Source organism: Bison bison, unplaced genomic scaffold (assembly GCF_000754665.1).
Source record: "Bison bison bison isolate TAMUID 2011002044 unplaced genomic scaffold, Bison_UMD1.0 scf7180017864034, whole genome shotgun sequence".
NCBI classification, from domain to species: domain Eukaryota; kingdom Metazoa; phylum Chordata; class Mammalia; order Artiodactyla; family Bovidae; genus Bison; species Bison bison.
Window position 1 is genome coordinate 4,607,710 of NW_011494606.1, and position 15,419 is coordinate 4,623,128.

Here is a 15,419-nt window from a genome sequence, read left to right on the forward strand (position 1 = left end):
TTATTGACTATACCAAAGCCTTTGACTGTGTGGATCACAATAAACTGTGGAAAATTCTGAAAGAGATGGGAATACCAGACCACCTGACCTGCCTCTTGAGAAACCTATATGCAGGTCAGAAAGCAATAGTTAGAACTGGACATGGAACAACAGACTGGTTCCAAATAGGAAAAGGAGTACGTCAAGGCTGTATATTATCACCCTGCTTATTTAACTTCTATGCAGAGTACATCATGAGAAACACTGGGCTGGAAGAAGCACAAGCTGGAATCAAGACTGCAGGGATAAATATCAATAACCTCAGATATGCAGACGACACCACCCTTATGGCAGAAAGTGAAGAGGAACTTTTAAAAAGCCTCTTGATGAAAGTGAAAGAGGAGAGTGAAAAAGTTGGCTTAAAGCTCAACATTCAGAAAACTAAGGTCATGGCATCTGGCCCCATCACTTTATGGGTAATAAATGGGGCAACAGTGGAAACAGCGTCAGACTTTTTTTGGCTCCAAAATCACTACAGATGGTGACTGCAGCCATGAAATTAAAAGACGCTTACTCCTTGGACGGAAAGTTATAACCAACCTAGATAGAATATTCAAAAGCAGAGACATTACTTTGCCAACAAAGGTCTGCTTAGTAAAAGCTATGGTTTTTCCTGTGGTCATGTATGGATGTGAGAGTTGGACTATAAAGAAAACTGAGTGCTGAAGAATTGATGATTTTGAACTATGGTGTTGGAGAAAACTCTTGAGAGTCCCTTGGACTGCAAGGAGATCCAACCAGTCTATCCTAAAGATCAGTCCTGGGTGTTCATTGGAACGACTGATGTTAAAGCTGAAACTCCAATACTTTGGCCACCTCATGCGAAGAGTTGACTCATTGGAAAAGACCGTGATGTTGGCAAAGATTGGGGGCAGGAGGTGAAGGGGATAACAGAGGATGAGATGGCTGGATGGCATCACTGACTCGATGGACATGAGTTTGAGTGAACCCTGGGAGTTGGTGATGGACAGGGAGGCCTGGCATGCTGAGATTCATGGGGTCGCAAAGAGCTGGACACGACTGAGTGACTGAACTGAACTGATAGCCATCCCAGTGGCTATGAAGTGGTATCTCGCTGTGGTTTTGACTCCCATTTCTCTAACAGTTAATGTTAAATGTTTTTCACGTGCTTAGTAACTATTTATATAATTTCTTTGGAGGAATGTCTGTCCATATTTTTCAATTTGGTTGTTGAGTTAGTAAAGTTCTTTATATATTCTGGCTACAAGTCCTTTTATCATATATATGATTTGCAAATATTTTCTCCCATGTCAGCTGTCTTTTCATTTTGATAGTGTCCTTTAAAACACAAAAGTTTTTAATTTTGATGATCCTCAACTTATTTATTTAGTCATTTGCCTTTTCTAACATTTATCCTTCCCCCAAACACATTTTTAGAGTAGGCTGTATATGAAATCAGTTTCCTTACTAGAAAGCTAACAGAACTTAGAAATACACTTAGTAAAAATAATCTAGATTTATTTCGTCCCAGTTGTATTAAGTGTACTTTCAATTAGCAAGACAGTTTTCAGAAGTCACTGGATGACTAAGCTTGCACCATTAGGAACTATTTTATCCACATTTTCGTTTAAAGCAGAATTTTTTCCTTAGTATCTGATCTCTAGTTTTTGTTAGAAAAAGACTCTTTTGGCCTGTGCTCCCTACTAACAACACTGCTTATTGTTGGGAAAACTCGTGAAACATTTGTCAAGCACACAAAATAGTATAAAAGTGAAATATAGTAATTAAGATGTGTGTTCTATCGATTGGGTAAGCTAAAGTAATTTTTCACTACTAACATAAGATTTAATAAGTATAAGTAGTTAAAGATTCTGACCTGGCACTAGTCATTAGCATGTAATTGAACTAGTAAAAAAGATCAGTTAAAGCTGTGTTGATTACCACCTTATCTTTGAAAGGCAATTAAAGACCTCAATCATTGCAACAAGATTTGATTGTGCAGCCTTTATTGGACATTGATCTTTCAGCAAAGTGCAGTTACATTTTCCATTAATTTACAGTAACACAGTTTAACTCTGATACCCTAGACTGTTGACCCAGGTGAGATGTAATGCTAAGTACTGGTTTAGGTTAAGATGCCCCAAACATCATTACTGTCTGAATGCTAAGTGCTGAGAAAAACAAGATACCCAATCCACTAGCTTTAGGATAAGGTTTCTGTTACCTGTATTAGCTTTTAAATGAAATGAAATCCAGATCCTTGTCTTTAGTAGGTCACTCCATTCATTCAAATGACATTCATTCTTTAATGGAATTAAAAGACATTACTTCAAGAAAATTATAGATGTTTTGTGATTATAGTTTTGTGTGAATATAAGTGACACAAGATAAAATGTATATTTTAAAAGAAATATATATGGCTTTTAATAATTAAAAATGTTTCCATTTCTACTGAAGCCAACAATAAGCAAAATATTAGTAACCAAATGTGTGATGAATATGGACTTCCCTGGTAGCTCAGGTAGTAAAGAATCCGCCTCCAATGTGGGAGACCTGGATTCTATCCCTGGGTTGGGAAGATCCCCTGGAGAAGGAAATGGCAACCCACTTCAGTATTCTTACCTAGAGAATCCTATGGACAGAGGAGCCTGGTGGGCTACAGTCCGTGGGATCACAGAGTTGGACACGACTGAGCAACTAAACACAACACATGTATATGATGAAAGAATTTGTTAACTATTTTTACAATTTGGTGTGTCAAGACATTAGCACTGAGAAACTAGTAACCTCTTTCTTGCCCCCAACTCTGTTACTGCATCTTTTCTTTTCTGTTACAGAATCTTTATGGTGGTTCACCACTTACACAGGAACCACAAATTTTGACTAGAAATTTTTTCCAACATTTGATCATTGATTTGTATAGAAGTAACAACAGAAGAGATGCAAGATTTTAAACTGAAATTAATCTTCTTCATTTAAAAAACACTTTTGCCTGGATTAAAGACTAAAATCCCATTAAAGTAGTAGATGCAGAAAAACTGTCTCTGTTTCCACAATTCCTCCTAAGAAAACTGCTATCCAGAAGGGCAGCGTCCATTTGAATCCTGCTTGCCATCTCAGGCATAGCCAGCATGTGCAGACAGGCTCACACAAACTGCCTTCAGTGTGTCTCCTTCTCCCTTCCTCTCACCTTATTTTAAAACTCCTTTTACTGATGAAGCCTTTTAAACATAAATGGAAAACAAGAATGAGGATTACAAAACCAGCGTTTCTGAAATAAAACTGACATTTGCTTATGAGCACATGCAAGATACACTTTTAAGGTAGAAGGGTTTCTTATTTTGCCCTTCTCAGATTACAGGTAGAAAAAACTAAGACACAAAGGAGGAGTTATTAGCCTGAAGTCAAAAAGTAAGGCAGCACTATGACTAAAAATAGCATCAGTCTCCTGACTTCCAGCATTTATATTTTATCCCTTTTAGGCCACAATACTTTGATGTAATATCCAACTTCAAAGAAAAAACTTAAACCATTGCTGTTCAATGAGAAGCATTTTTCAGGCTAAATGGTTCACTATAAGGCTTCATAAATCCAAGGAATGATATTTTAAATATCTGAACCATGCCCTTAGCCATTGTTGAGTTCATCCTTCACCATGATCAACTCCATGAGAGCAAGAGGTCTATTGATTTTCATGTAATACAAGAAAATATTACATTTGCTTAATTGTTACACAGTGAGCACATCAGGCAAGAAATCAAGGCTCTATTTAATGCTGCAAACAGCAGAGAATTACAGAGATCAATAGGGTAGTTTGTCAAAGATGTTCTCCAAGGAGACTTACCTATCACCATATGGACAAGAAGTCACTGTGATTGTAGCTATTGAAAAACAGGTAAGCAGAGTCAGCAGTACAAATTATCAGAAATCAAACAGGCCAGTGTGAAAAGAAGTGCAACTTTACTGAAAAGCTGTATTTATAGTCTAGTAATTAAAAACCATTTTATCAGCCTTGTGTGGGGACCAAACCTTTACAGCAAGTATTGACAAGACCAACAGCAATGAATGACCAGTATTTGACTTAAAACTTATGAGCTATAGTTATTTAACTTTGCCCATTACAGAGGAAATCAGTTCTAGCCTTCCTTGCAAAATGCTAATAGTCAGTTTTATTATTAATGAAGCTTAATGTAACACTATCTCCTTTGTGTAAGCTGTTAACTAGTGTCAAGTATATTCTTCTGGACTATAAGTACTTCTTTGATTAAGGCATTATTTAGAATTGCTTTTAGACAAGTGAACACTACATATATTTGAAGAACAGTTCACTCTCTGTAGCTCATTTAAAATGACTACCTTTAACAAAGCCAGTTTGTGTTACTTCCATTATTCTGGTACCTTCACCTCAATTACTTCCACTCTCTTTCCCTGATTTGTTAGAAGCACGCACCCCAATGTTGGCTAGATTGAATTTTATAAAATATTTTGCTACAAAAATGTGTAAACCTTGCAGAGCATCAGCAACACATTAACATAAAATGATATATAATGCATGTTTGTAATTATGGGAGAGATCATAAATCTTAAACACTCATTGGTTTAGAAATTAAATAGTTCTACTTAGTTCTCCCTAAATTACTCCAAATTTCTGAAATTTACCATTCGTCTGGGTATTTTGTAACTACCCCCAAGGATAAAATTTTTTTAATGACTTTGCTTTCAAAAATGCAATTAACTTAATAAAATTCTAACGCAAAACTGCCATCAGGTCTTTAAAATTTCAGCCCACTTCCCATGGCCAATAAGCCTATGGATACGGACCGTTTCAGCTAATTGCTTTTTTAAGCAGTTACCAAATTTATTTTTTCTGGGTCTTTCTAGATCTTAATTGTTCTTACAGCTTTATCAGCATGCTATTTTAACTTTTAATAAGTCTTAATTTCATTTATTTTGCTGCATTTGCATTAAATGGAGTTGTTATCACATTAAAAAAATTAGTGTGGTATTGGATTCTTTAGGTAATGGGAAGGTTCAACATTCCACCCACACCTCTAGTACAGGAAAATGGCACAAGGGTTTTTAACACATTTCCATTTGAAATCCTGGCAGCTGAATGGTTTAAATTTCAGATTGCAATTAGAATTCTTATCAATTTTAGATTTGCCAATGATGTTATCTTATTCTCCATCATATATTCTAAAATTCTCTACTTTTTCCAATGTTATAGACTTTTTTTTCTTCCTTCTTTGTGTGGGTATCCATATTTTCAAAGAGTTGATATATAACTACAGAATCTATAAATTACAATCACTTTTTATCTCTAGTTCAACCTAGTTATAGGAAAAAATTGGTATAATGTTATGTGTTTGTGGTTCCCATTGGCTAAACAGAGTACGCAATATATCACAATGTATGAAAAGCTTTGCCTCTTGAGGGCAATGATTCATCTTAAAGAACCAGACACTGTAGGAAGAAAAAGGTGTTTGCAAAGTTTTATTTTAAAGGATCAAAAATAAATATTGCACATACACGAGAAAAAAAATCTATTGATATTTACGTCCTTCAACGCACACTTTCAGTACATGGCACCTTCATCTTCTTTATTTAGAAAATAAACTGTTATTGGTCCATAACTGGTGTGCACAGTCTCTGTGACTCTAGCAAATAACCAGGAGCCAAGTCCATATAATAAAGTTGGAATACCTAAAAAACAAATAAATATGTTATTTGTGAAATAAACATTGATTAATCATGTACTCATATTTGTCATAGTATAAATCACATAGCACTCTTTAGCAACATCAATAAATTATAAAGTTATAAAAATATGAGTAAACATTGACTCTACCTAAGAGGTCAATTTCATCTATGATTGTGAAACACAGTAACAATTGTATGAGCCTAGAGATTTTTACAACTATAGATAAAGACTGGTGTAAACCTCAAGCACTTTACAAACATTAATTCATTACCTCTGAGTAATTATGAAGTAATTCTATAGTCTTTTCACAAATAAGCAGAGAATATTAATTTATTTCATTGTAGAGGCTCTTCATTATTGGCCTTGAACTTAAATTACTAGGTCATCTTTATTGTGCTATAAGTTGGACAGTAATACTGATGGCTAAAATAATTTTTGTACAATTTAAAAGAAACTAGGTCAAAAAGCTGTCTTCAAAATCAAAGGCAAAACCTAATTCTAAGGAAGATTTTGGTATAATAACAAGCATGAGAAAGAAAGAATCCCATTCATAGTTTTACAACTGATTTGAAAATCTTGTTTCAACCTACTTGAAATAGGTTAATAGTAGACTCCAAGAATATATTTCTTCTTTGAAATATTTCCATTTGTGATAAGCTGCCATTTGTGATACATGAAACTAAACATATACTAGTCAGACATTGCATTAAGCCCTCATAGGCACATGAGACTAAGCTGGACAAAAAAAAAAAATCTTTTACAATTCCTATTTTTTGTAAGGCACTTATGTAAAATCAATGACTATTAATAACATTAAAAACATATGTATAGAACCAAAGGCACATGAAATCGATAAAAATATTGTATGCTTTGCACAAATATTAGTTTTACTGTTCCTGTGTATGAGTGGAACATACATAGGACAGAAATGGACAGAAAATGTCAATTTAAAAGAAGAGCTGTAATTTGGAAAATCACTTTCTTTCTAGTTCCTAGGGAAATCAACACATGCTCAGAACTAATCATATTGCTAAATTGTTTTCTTATTTTTTCTGCAAGAGTATCTTTGCTGTGTTATGCTCTTTTTTGATTGTATAAGTTCACTGGACTACTTTGTGCTTATTCCCTGAAGCTGCATTCCAGCCACTGCGATGCCAAAGATTAATTAGGGGAAGCATCACTAGTTGGCAATGAGAAAAGGCAAAAACCCCATTCAGACTGGCACCTCTCTATTTTTAGGAGTATACTGGGTCACTGTTTTTTACAATCACAGGGCTTCCTGGAACTCCTGTGAAACCTTTCACAGTATATTGCCTTCTTTGCCTTGTGAACACCTCCCTGCAAATCTCTGAAAGCCTCAAGGGAATGTCACAAAAAAGCCACAAAAACTAGCATCATAGAGCTATTTATTAATCATTCAACCAAAAAAAAGGGGGGGCAAGTGGGGGTGTAGAATGGGGGAGTGGACAAGAGAACAAAAGTAAGGCAGGCAGAAGTGAGTGAAGCATAAGACAGGTAGAAGTGAGTGAAGAAGGAGCAGATGAAATAAAAAATAAACTTTAATATATGTTATCACAACTTCAAAAGGTGAAAATCAATAGAGTGAGAGAAAAACAGGTTCTAGAAATAATTACTAATTTTAAATGGCAACCCACTCCAATACTCCTGCCTGGAGAATCCCATGGAGGGAGGAGCCTGGTAGGCTACAGTCCATGGGGTCACAACGGGTCAGACACGACTGAGCAACTTCACTCACTTCCAAATATATTGATAGTAAAATAAATAAAATATGACTTTTAAACCAATGATAAGGACATTCAGTTAAGAAATAGCTGGTGACACTGAAAATTTTGTTTGTTTTTACAGTATTTATCAGTTTCCTGTAAAATATTGATTTTTTAAAAAAATCACACAAATGGTCAGTATTTTTTCAGCTAAAATGGAGGACTGACCAAGGATTACTAATAACTAACAACTAGGAACTGTTAATGCTGTTTGACAGAGGGTTGAGATGTGATATGAGAGTCAGAAATTCTCTGTTTTTTTTTATCCTGCAGTCTACTTATTTAATGCAGTCAGGCTAATACACTAAATGTGAAGATTAGCCACATACATAATTAACACAGTTAAAAGACCCCATAATTTTCTTTATAGCACATATGCTATAAAATTTGTAAGGTGTGATGAAAAATCAAATTTTTTCTAGACTGTCTGAAACATATCATAACATCAAAATGAATGTGAAACCCAGTTCTTTGCATAATAATTCATTTTGAGTCAGCTGAACAGTAGGTAAACCACTGTCAAATTAAGCACTTAAAAAAAATTAGAACTTTGTAGCAAGTCTCCAATTACCCATTCATTCCAATGGTAAGTTGATTTTTTTAAATCTCAATCTACTTCCCAGCAGGATACCCAGACTGATAAACCATCAGTAAAATGTCACTTCCATTGAAAGGAAGGCAGGCAAGAAAGGGAACAAATGGGTAAAAGAGAAATCTTTATTATTTACAAAATGGAAAAATGAATTACTTTGATAATTACTAATTTGAAAGGGAAGAGGAGGAATAAAATCCTAAGTATTTTTAAATAGAATACATACTTGATGATCCAGAGGCGCAATAGCACAACACAGAATAAGAAAGAATCCTATTATCTAATTCCCTCCCCTAAGACAATAATACAAAATAAACATTACCAAATTGGTGAATAAAAAGTCCAGAAAAAAAAAATCTCCTTTTATTAGTATAAGCCAATTTGTATGGAAGCAAATACCTGAGCAGAAAGTTTCCCTTTCAGTTTAAAATTCTTATTCTCTTTTAAACAGAATTTTTAAATTTTTGAAGAGGTCAAAAAGACCATTAAATCACGATTCAGCTTTCTCTTCCATACACATTAAAAAAAAACTACAGCTGTTGTTTCTTTCTTCAAAAGATTTTACTACTTTCACTACTTTTCTATGTGAGCATGTTCTGGGCATCCTATTTCCTCTGGATTTCTTTCTACCTAAAAAGATTAGGCCCTTAATCAGTAAGGTGCTCTTAAATGGTGAAAACTTCTTTAGAAAAAGGCATTGGGTACATAGTTTACCCACAACTCTCCAGTTATGCTTTTCCTAACCCATTAAAGTGTATTAACTGTACATTTGGGAAGAATGACTTTTTTCTGTTTCTGAAGATGCTATTCAATAAAACTAACGTATTCTTCCTGAATCTAGTCATCACTCTAGTCTCTCCAAATAATTTTGGATTGAATTTTCTAAATCACTACACTCTTCAACTTCTTTACATCAACCTCAGAATTAGTGGGCGTGCTCTATATAGTTCATCAGCCAAATAATAAGGCATACTTTTAAAAGATTACACAACGCTAAATAATCTTCTCCTTAATGGGATGGACTCAGGACAGTACTAGTGGAGCAATGGCTCCAGACCCCCTGATTTATAAGCAATTATAAGTAATTATAAGCAATTATAAGTAATTATAAGCAAAAACACACCTAATGTATTTAAATTTAAGAAACTGTCAAGACTGTATAGTAAAAGTGTGGCCGCGTATTCAGCTTTAATTCTGGTTCAAAAAACTGGTTGGATAATGTAAGTTAGCTTGCACATCTACATTCTGAATTACGGATTAATTGGATTATCAGTTATTAATAGGTTCAAACATCCTGAGGCCTATCTTTCATTTACCTATAAAACAGGAAAGATGCACCCATGTGAATGTTCACGCCTCTTCTGACATTAACCGAAACATAATAAACATTCAGCAAGAGTAAATACTCTGACTTAGAATACTCCCATGAAAACATACCAGTAAAGAGGCAATCTTTTAAATATCTTTTAGGCCTAATATCTTAAGAAGCCAATACCACCGGTGAAAACCTTCGGTGGTTTTAGAAAAACGAACTTGCTGGGACTTCATGTAAAGAGAACAAAGAAACTTAAAAAAGTAGTTTCCGATTTTATACTCTGAACGCACCAACAAAGTGATGTTCATGAGAATGAATCCTGCCATATAACCAGGCATTTTATAAAAACTTCAGAGCCATTTTCAGCGCTCTACACCTTCCTTCTTACTGCCCAGTGGAAGGCTCTTTCTAGTTAACGAGTGGCTGGAAGTAAGAATAAAATGCCCTCTCGCCGGGAGCGGATGCAGGGGGGTCCCACTGTACAGGCCTGTCAATAAGCCCCACTTTCCCGGGGTACCATTCGCGAGCAACAACTTAGCTCTGACAAGCACCTGCTGGGCGGGGAATACGAAGCCCAGGACCAGGGTCAGTCCTGCAAGGCTGCAGAGTGGGTGGGACGCGGAGGCAGTTTGGGAAACGCCCCAACACTGGGCGAAGCGTGGCGAGCGCGTGCGCCCGGGCGAGCCTGCGCGGGGCCGGGGCAGGGGAACCCCGCGCCGGCGCGGTCCGATCTCGGGACGGGGTCGCGGCCTCGGAGGCAGAACGTCAGCGTGCTTTGCAAACAGTGGGGCCGTCGGGGGCGGGACGTGTTTTACCGGCCCGGGGCCACTCACCGAGGTTGACGACCTTGAGCGCCGTGAAGAATCGGTCCTGCCCGGCCAAGTCCTGCCAGGGAGCCTTGGAGCAGTGGTACTTGATGAAGGGGAAGCAGCCGGTGCGCAGGACGTGGTAGTTGGCGCCTTGCACCGGCCAGTTGAAGTGCGAGAGGCCGAACTGGTCGTTCCGGACGGCGCTGTAGGGCACGCAGAAGGAGGTCCAGTGAGGCAGGCGCCGCTGCAGCAGGTGCCGCGTCAGCACTTCCGAGGCTCGGGGCTTCGGGCGGGAGGCGGCGCCCGCGGCCCAGGGCCGGCACAGCAGCAGACGAAGCACAGCCTCGTGGGCCCTCCTTAGGGCCTCCATGACCGGCCTCGCCCGCGTCCCCCACCCCTCGGCCGCCTTACGGGCGCGCGCCCCTGGGGGCGGGGCCGAAGGGGCGCGCGCGCGCCCGCTCCCCGGGGCTGGTAGTGGGACGCTCAACGGGCGCCGCGCAAGTGCGCGAGAGCCCCCGGGGCGCGGCGGCGCGTGCGCACAAAGGTCTCGCGGCTTCCTGGGGAGAGAGTGGAGCAGCGAGGAGGGCCGGGCGGAGTGAGCTAGCTGAGGTAGTTAAATCGTCACCAAAGACCTCATAAAGTCGTTAATAACCCTAGGGAGGGAGTGAGGGGGTATTCGTGAGTTTTACTAGGTCAGGTATGAGGGAAATTAAGCTTTAAAATTAAATAACTGTACCCAATAGAGTGGCAGAACTCAAGCCCGCGTCTCTTTTCCAAGTCGTGGACTGAAGAAATCCTTCATTGGTGCTGTTGAGGAAACATTTGAAGAAGTTGTCCTCAGGGAAGTGAGTTAAAAGCCAAGTCCCGAGATTTGCATTGGCTAGTAAAGCCGGAGAGCACTTTTCCATTTAGGTTCCCTCTTTCGTGTTTTTTATAATACGCCCCAGATATTTCAACAGAAAAAAAAAATTATTTTTTAGAAAGCCTTAAATCTCTCCATGCAGTGTGCACCACCATCTCCCTCAGAGGCTGGAAAACGGCCAGACCGGGAGTCTTTTAGTTTTCAGTCAGTTCAGTTCAGTCGCTCAGTCATGTCCGACTCTTTGCGACCCCATGAATCGCAGCATGCCAGGCCTCCCTGTCCATCACCAACTCCCGGAGTTCACTCAAACTCACGTCCATCGAGTCGGTGATGCCATGCAGCCATCTCATCCTCTCTCGTCCCCTTCTCCTGCCCCCAATCCCTCCCAGCGTCAGAGTCTTTTCCAATGAGTCTTCTCCTCGCATGAGGTGGCCAAAGTATTGGAGTTTCAGCTTTAGCATCAGTCCTTCCAATGAACACCCAGGACTGATCTCCTTTAGAATGGACTGGTTGGATCTCCTTGCAGTCCAAGGGACTCTCAAGAGTCTTCTCCAGCACCACAGTTCAACATCAGTTCTTCGGCGTTCAGCTTTCTTCACAGTCCAACTCTCACATCCATACATCACCACTGGAAAAACCATAGCCTTGACTAGATGGTGACTGCAGCCATGAAATTAAAAGACGCTTACTCCTTGGAAGGAAAGTTATGACCAACCTAGATAGCATATTGAAAAGCAGAGACATTACTTTGCCAACAAAGGAACGTCTAGTCAAGGCTATGGTTTTTCCAGTGGTCATGTATGGATGTGAGAATTGGACTGTGAACAAAGCTGAGCGCCAAAGAATTGATGCTTTTGAACTGTGGTGTTGGAGAAGACTCTTGAGAGTCCCTTGGACTGCAAGGAGATCAGTCCTGGGATTTCTTTGGAAGGAATGATGCTGAAGCTGAAACTCCAGTACTTTGGCCACCTCATGCGAAGAGTTGACTCATTGGAAAAGACTCTGATGCTGGGAGGGATTGGGGGCAGGAGGAGAAGGGGATGACAAAGGATGAGATGGCTGGATGGCATCACTGACTCGATGGACGTGAGTCTGAGTGAACTCTGGGAGCTGGTGGTGGACAGGGAGGCCTGGCATGCTGCGATTCATGGGGTCGCAAACAATCAGACACGACTGAGCGACTGAACTGAACTGACTAGACGGACCTTTGTTGGCAAAGTAATGTCTCTGCTTTTTAATATGCTATCTAGGTTGGTCATAACTTTCCTTCCAAGGAGTAAGCGTCTTTTTAATTTCATTGCTGCAAAACTCTTTAGGAAAACTTTTTCTCAAGTTTTGCAGCAGTTCTTCTTGGGGTAAGAACTTGTATACATCTGTTTTCTAGAGAGGCATTTCCTCTTACATGTCTTAAATTCATGTTTGGGAAAAAACCATACAAAATGTGTCTGGAAAGTGCTGGATGTAAATGAGATAATTATGTGTAAGCACCATATAACCACTGCTGTTAATATTGTTGCTGAAAACTCAAGGGGAGTGGAGGATAGTGTGGCGACTCTTATATTCTCCAGTTTTTGATTCCTTCAACAAACAGTGATTGAACACTCACAACCATGTACCAAATCTTGTAGGATAAGTAATTTCAGGGGCCTTGTAGTCAAGCAAATAATTTAAACCTTACCTTTATAGGATTCCCTTTTAGATAAAAGTTTTTAAAATATTTTATGGGGAGGCATGATATAGTTAGATTTGCACAGAAATGGTTGGAAGGAGGCTAAGACAAGAATCTGGGAAGTTATTCAATACTATGATTTCAAATTAAATGTTTTAAACTTTTTTTATAATGGGTTTATACTTAACAGTTTAAAATTCAGTACCATGATTTTTAACACTTTTTACATAATGGGTTTATATTTAATATAGTACTTCTCACCATGGAGATGTTGCTCAGTTCATATAGAGATATTTTTGTCTTTGTTAAACATTAAATCTCTTCTCCATTTCAATGTTAAATACATTGAATATGTTCTCTGAACTTTTCCCCCCACAAAAGACAAGTTTTAATTTTTAATCAACTATATTTAATATCTAGGTACAATATTAACTTGGGAGGTAACAAAAATCCAATAAAAATAATGGAGAAAAGACACCTTAGTGATACAAGAGGTACTGATTATAACTGAGCCGTAACAGTTTCCTAGGATTTTGAGCAAGAGTTTCCTTCTTCCTATTGAAAATTCTGAAACTATGAAATATTACATAAATTTCAGCCATCTCACTTCTTTGACCTTCTTTCTAACTAGCAAATGCGAACTATAGATGATGTTTTTCAGTGCATTATTTGTTGTGAAGAAAACATTTTGTTTTCCATTTAACACAATATTATCAATTTGTTCAGTATACCAATTGTTCAAATATATCAATTTTTCCCTTATATTGGTTTGTGCAGTCAATAACCAAGAATGTGAAACTACCCAGTTTACTCTTTCTTGGGAACTTTCAGACACCAAAGCTCAGTTCTGAACCTCAATAGCACAAAGGTTTTCAGGGCAAGGCTTGATTCAGATCAGATCAGATCAGTCGCTCAGTCGTGTCTGACTCTTTGTGACCCCATGAATTGCAGCATGCCAGGCCTCCCTGTCCATCACCAACTCCAGGAGTTCACTCAAACTCACGTCCATCAAGTCAGTGATGCCATCCAGCCATCTCATCCTCTGTCGTCCCCTTCTCCTCCTGCCCCCAATCCCTCCCAGCATCAGAGTCTTTTCCAATGAGTCAACTCTTCACATGAGGTGGCCAAAGTACTGGAGTTTCAGCTTTAGCATCATTCCTTCCAAAGAAATCCCAGGACTGATCTCCTTCAGAATGGACTGGTTGGATCTCCTTGCAGTCCAAGGGACTCTCAAGAGTCTTCTCCAACACCACAGTTCAAAAGCATCAATTCTTCGGCACTCAGCCTTCTTCACAGTCCAACTCTCACATCCATACATGACCACAGGAAAAACCATAGCCTTGACTAGACGAACCTTTGTTGGCAAAGTAATGTCTCTGCCTTTCAATATGCTATCTAGGTTGGTCATAACTTTCCTTCCAAGGAGTAAGAGTCTTTTAATTTCATGGCTGCAGTCACCATCTGTAGTGATTTTGGAGCCCAGAAAAATAAAGTCTGACACTGTTTCCACTGTTTTCCCATCTATTTCCCATGAAGTGGTGGGACCGGATGGCTTGATTCAGGAGACCCTTTAAAGTCATATCTGTCCATTTCTTCTTCATGCATATACACACCCCCTAAACAAGCACAGATCCCTATAATGCTGAGAACCACACCTGAGAGAGCTGTTGTATCTCTAGTTTCTACTGCTTCGACAACAGGTAGCACCAAGGCAATGAAAAGAATGATTAGAAACAGTTTTGTTGAAACTGGTATCAGATGTTGAGATCTTGAGGTGACTGGTTCTTGAAGGCCGAAGCTTACAAAGAAAGTGGTATTTGTTTAATTCTAACTTTCTTCCAGGAGCTCCGGATGCTGAGGCTAAGCGGCTACACATGGCAGTGCCTTCAAGGCAGTAACCATTACAGAAATTCAAATTAAATTTTAAAAAGATGGAGTTCCTTTTGAAACAAAATCTGTCATAGAACCCCAGCCTATAAAGTAGATGAAAACTTGTGTTTTATTACTAAACATTTATAAAGTGCAAAATTTTAATATTAAAGGTAAAATTTTAAAATGAGACTAGTTTGTTGTTGTCTTCGGTTTTTACTTTGTTTTGTTTTGCTTTTAGCAGAAAAGGAATTTGTTGGAAGGCAGTTGGATAGACAAAATAATAAATAGGAAGTCTGAAGACCCAAGCTTAGAAATTGGAAGGAATCAAGGGAGACTGGCCGGCAGAGACATAGGTAAGACCAACAGGAATTAGTATGGTTGGGATGCCGTGGCTCGCCCACTGCCAATGGACTCTTGACCCTGCTGTTTTATGCTCAAAATTTTTTGAAGTTGTGGGCTATGGACAATAGTTGCAGTTATAGTAGCCTGAGGATAGTTTCTTTTTTTCTTCTTTTTTTAAAATAACAGTTTATTTCTTACTCCTTTGTTTTGGTTGTTTACTATCAAGAAAATCCTGATCTCTTGGGAGAAGTAGATATAAGTAAGAGTGGTTTTTAAGTGATTCACCTTGAAATCTTGGGCATGTGCTTCAACTAAAGATGACAACTGGAGATGAATTTTGAGATCTATGCTGAAATGGCTTAACCTCAAATTAAAGCATGGGGAGTTTGTAATATGTTAAAAAAAATTCTGACATCTCCCTTTTGACAATATAAAAATCTATTAAAAAATAAAATTTGAATCAAACATTTGGG

At 38.6% G+C, this 15,419-nt stretch overlaps 1 protein-coding gene across 1 annotated transcript; it reads right to left on the reverse strand.

Moving 5' to 3' along the window:
* Positions 1-5,476: 5,476 nt before the first annotated feature.
* LOC104984668 (chromosome unknown open reading frame, human C15orf61) lies at positions 5,477-10,688 on the reverse strand. Its single transcript, XM_010834518.1, has 2 exons — positions 10,226-10,688; positions 5,477-5,703 (listed from the first exon to the last, which is right to left on the reverse strand). The coding sequence occupies exons 1-2, from the start codon at positions 10,569-10,571 to the stop codon at positions 5,576-5,578; spliced, it is 474 nt and encodes a 157-aa protein (XP_010832820.1). The 5' UTR covers positions 10,572-10,688; the 3' UTR covers positions 5,477-5,575.
* Positions 10,689-15,419: the final 4,731 nt, after the last annotated feature.

Bases quoted from the DNA above. Each gene is read 5' to 3' on its own strand.
- LOC104984668 (XM_010834518.1), bottom strand. From the start codon at position 10,571: ATGGAGGCCCTAAGGAGGGCCCACGAGGCTGTGCTTCGTCTGCTGCTG. The intron at 5,704-10,225 runs GTGAGTGGCCCC...TTTGTTTTTTAG, and splicing joins GCTCAAGGTCGTCAACCTCG to GTATTCCAACTTTATTATAT.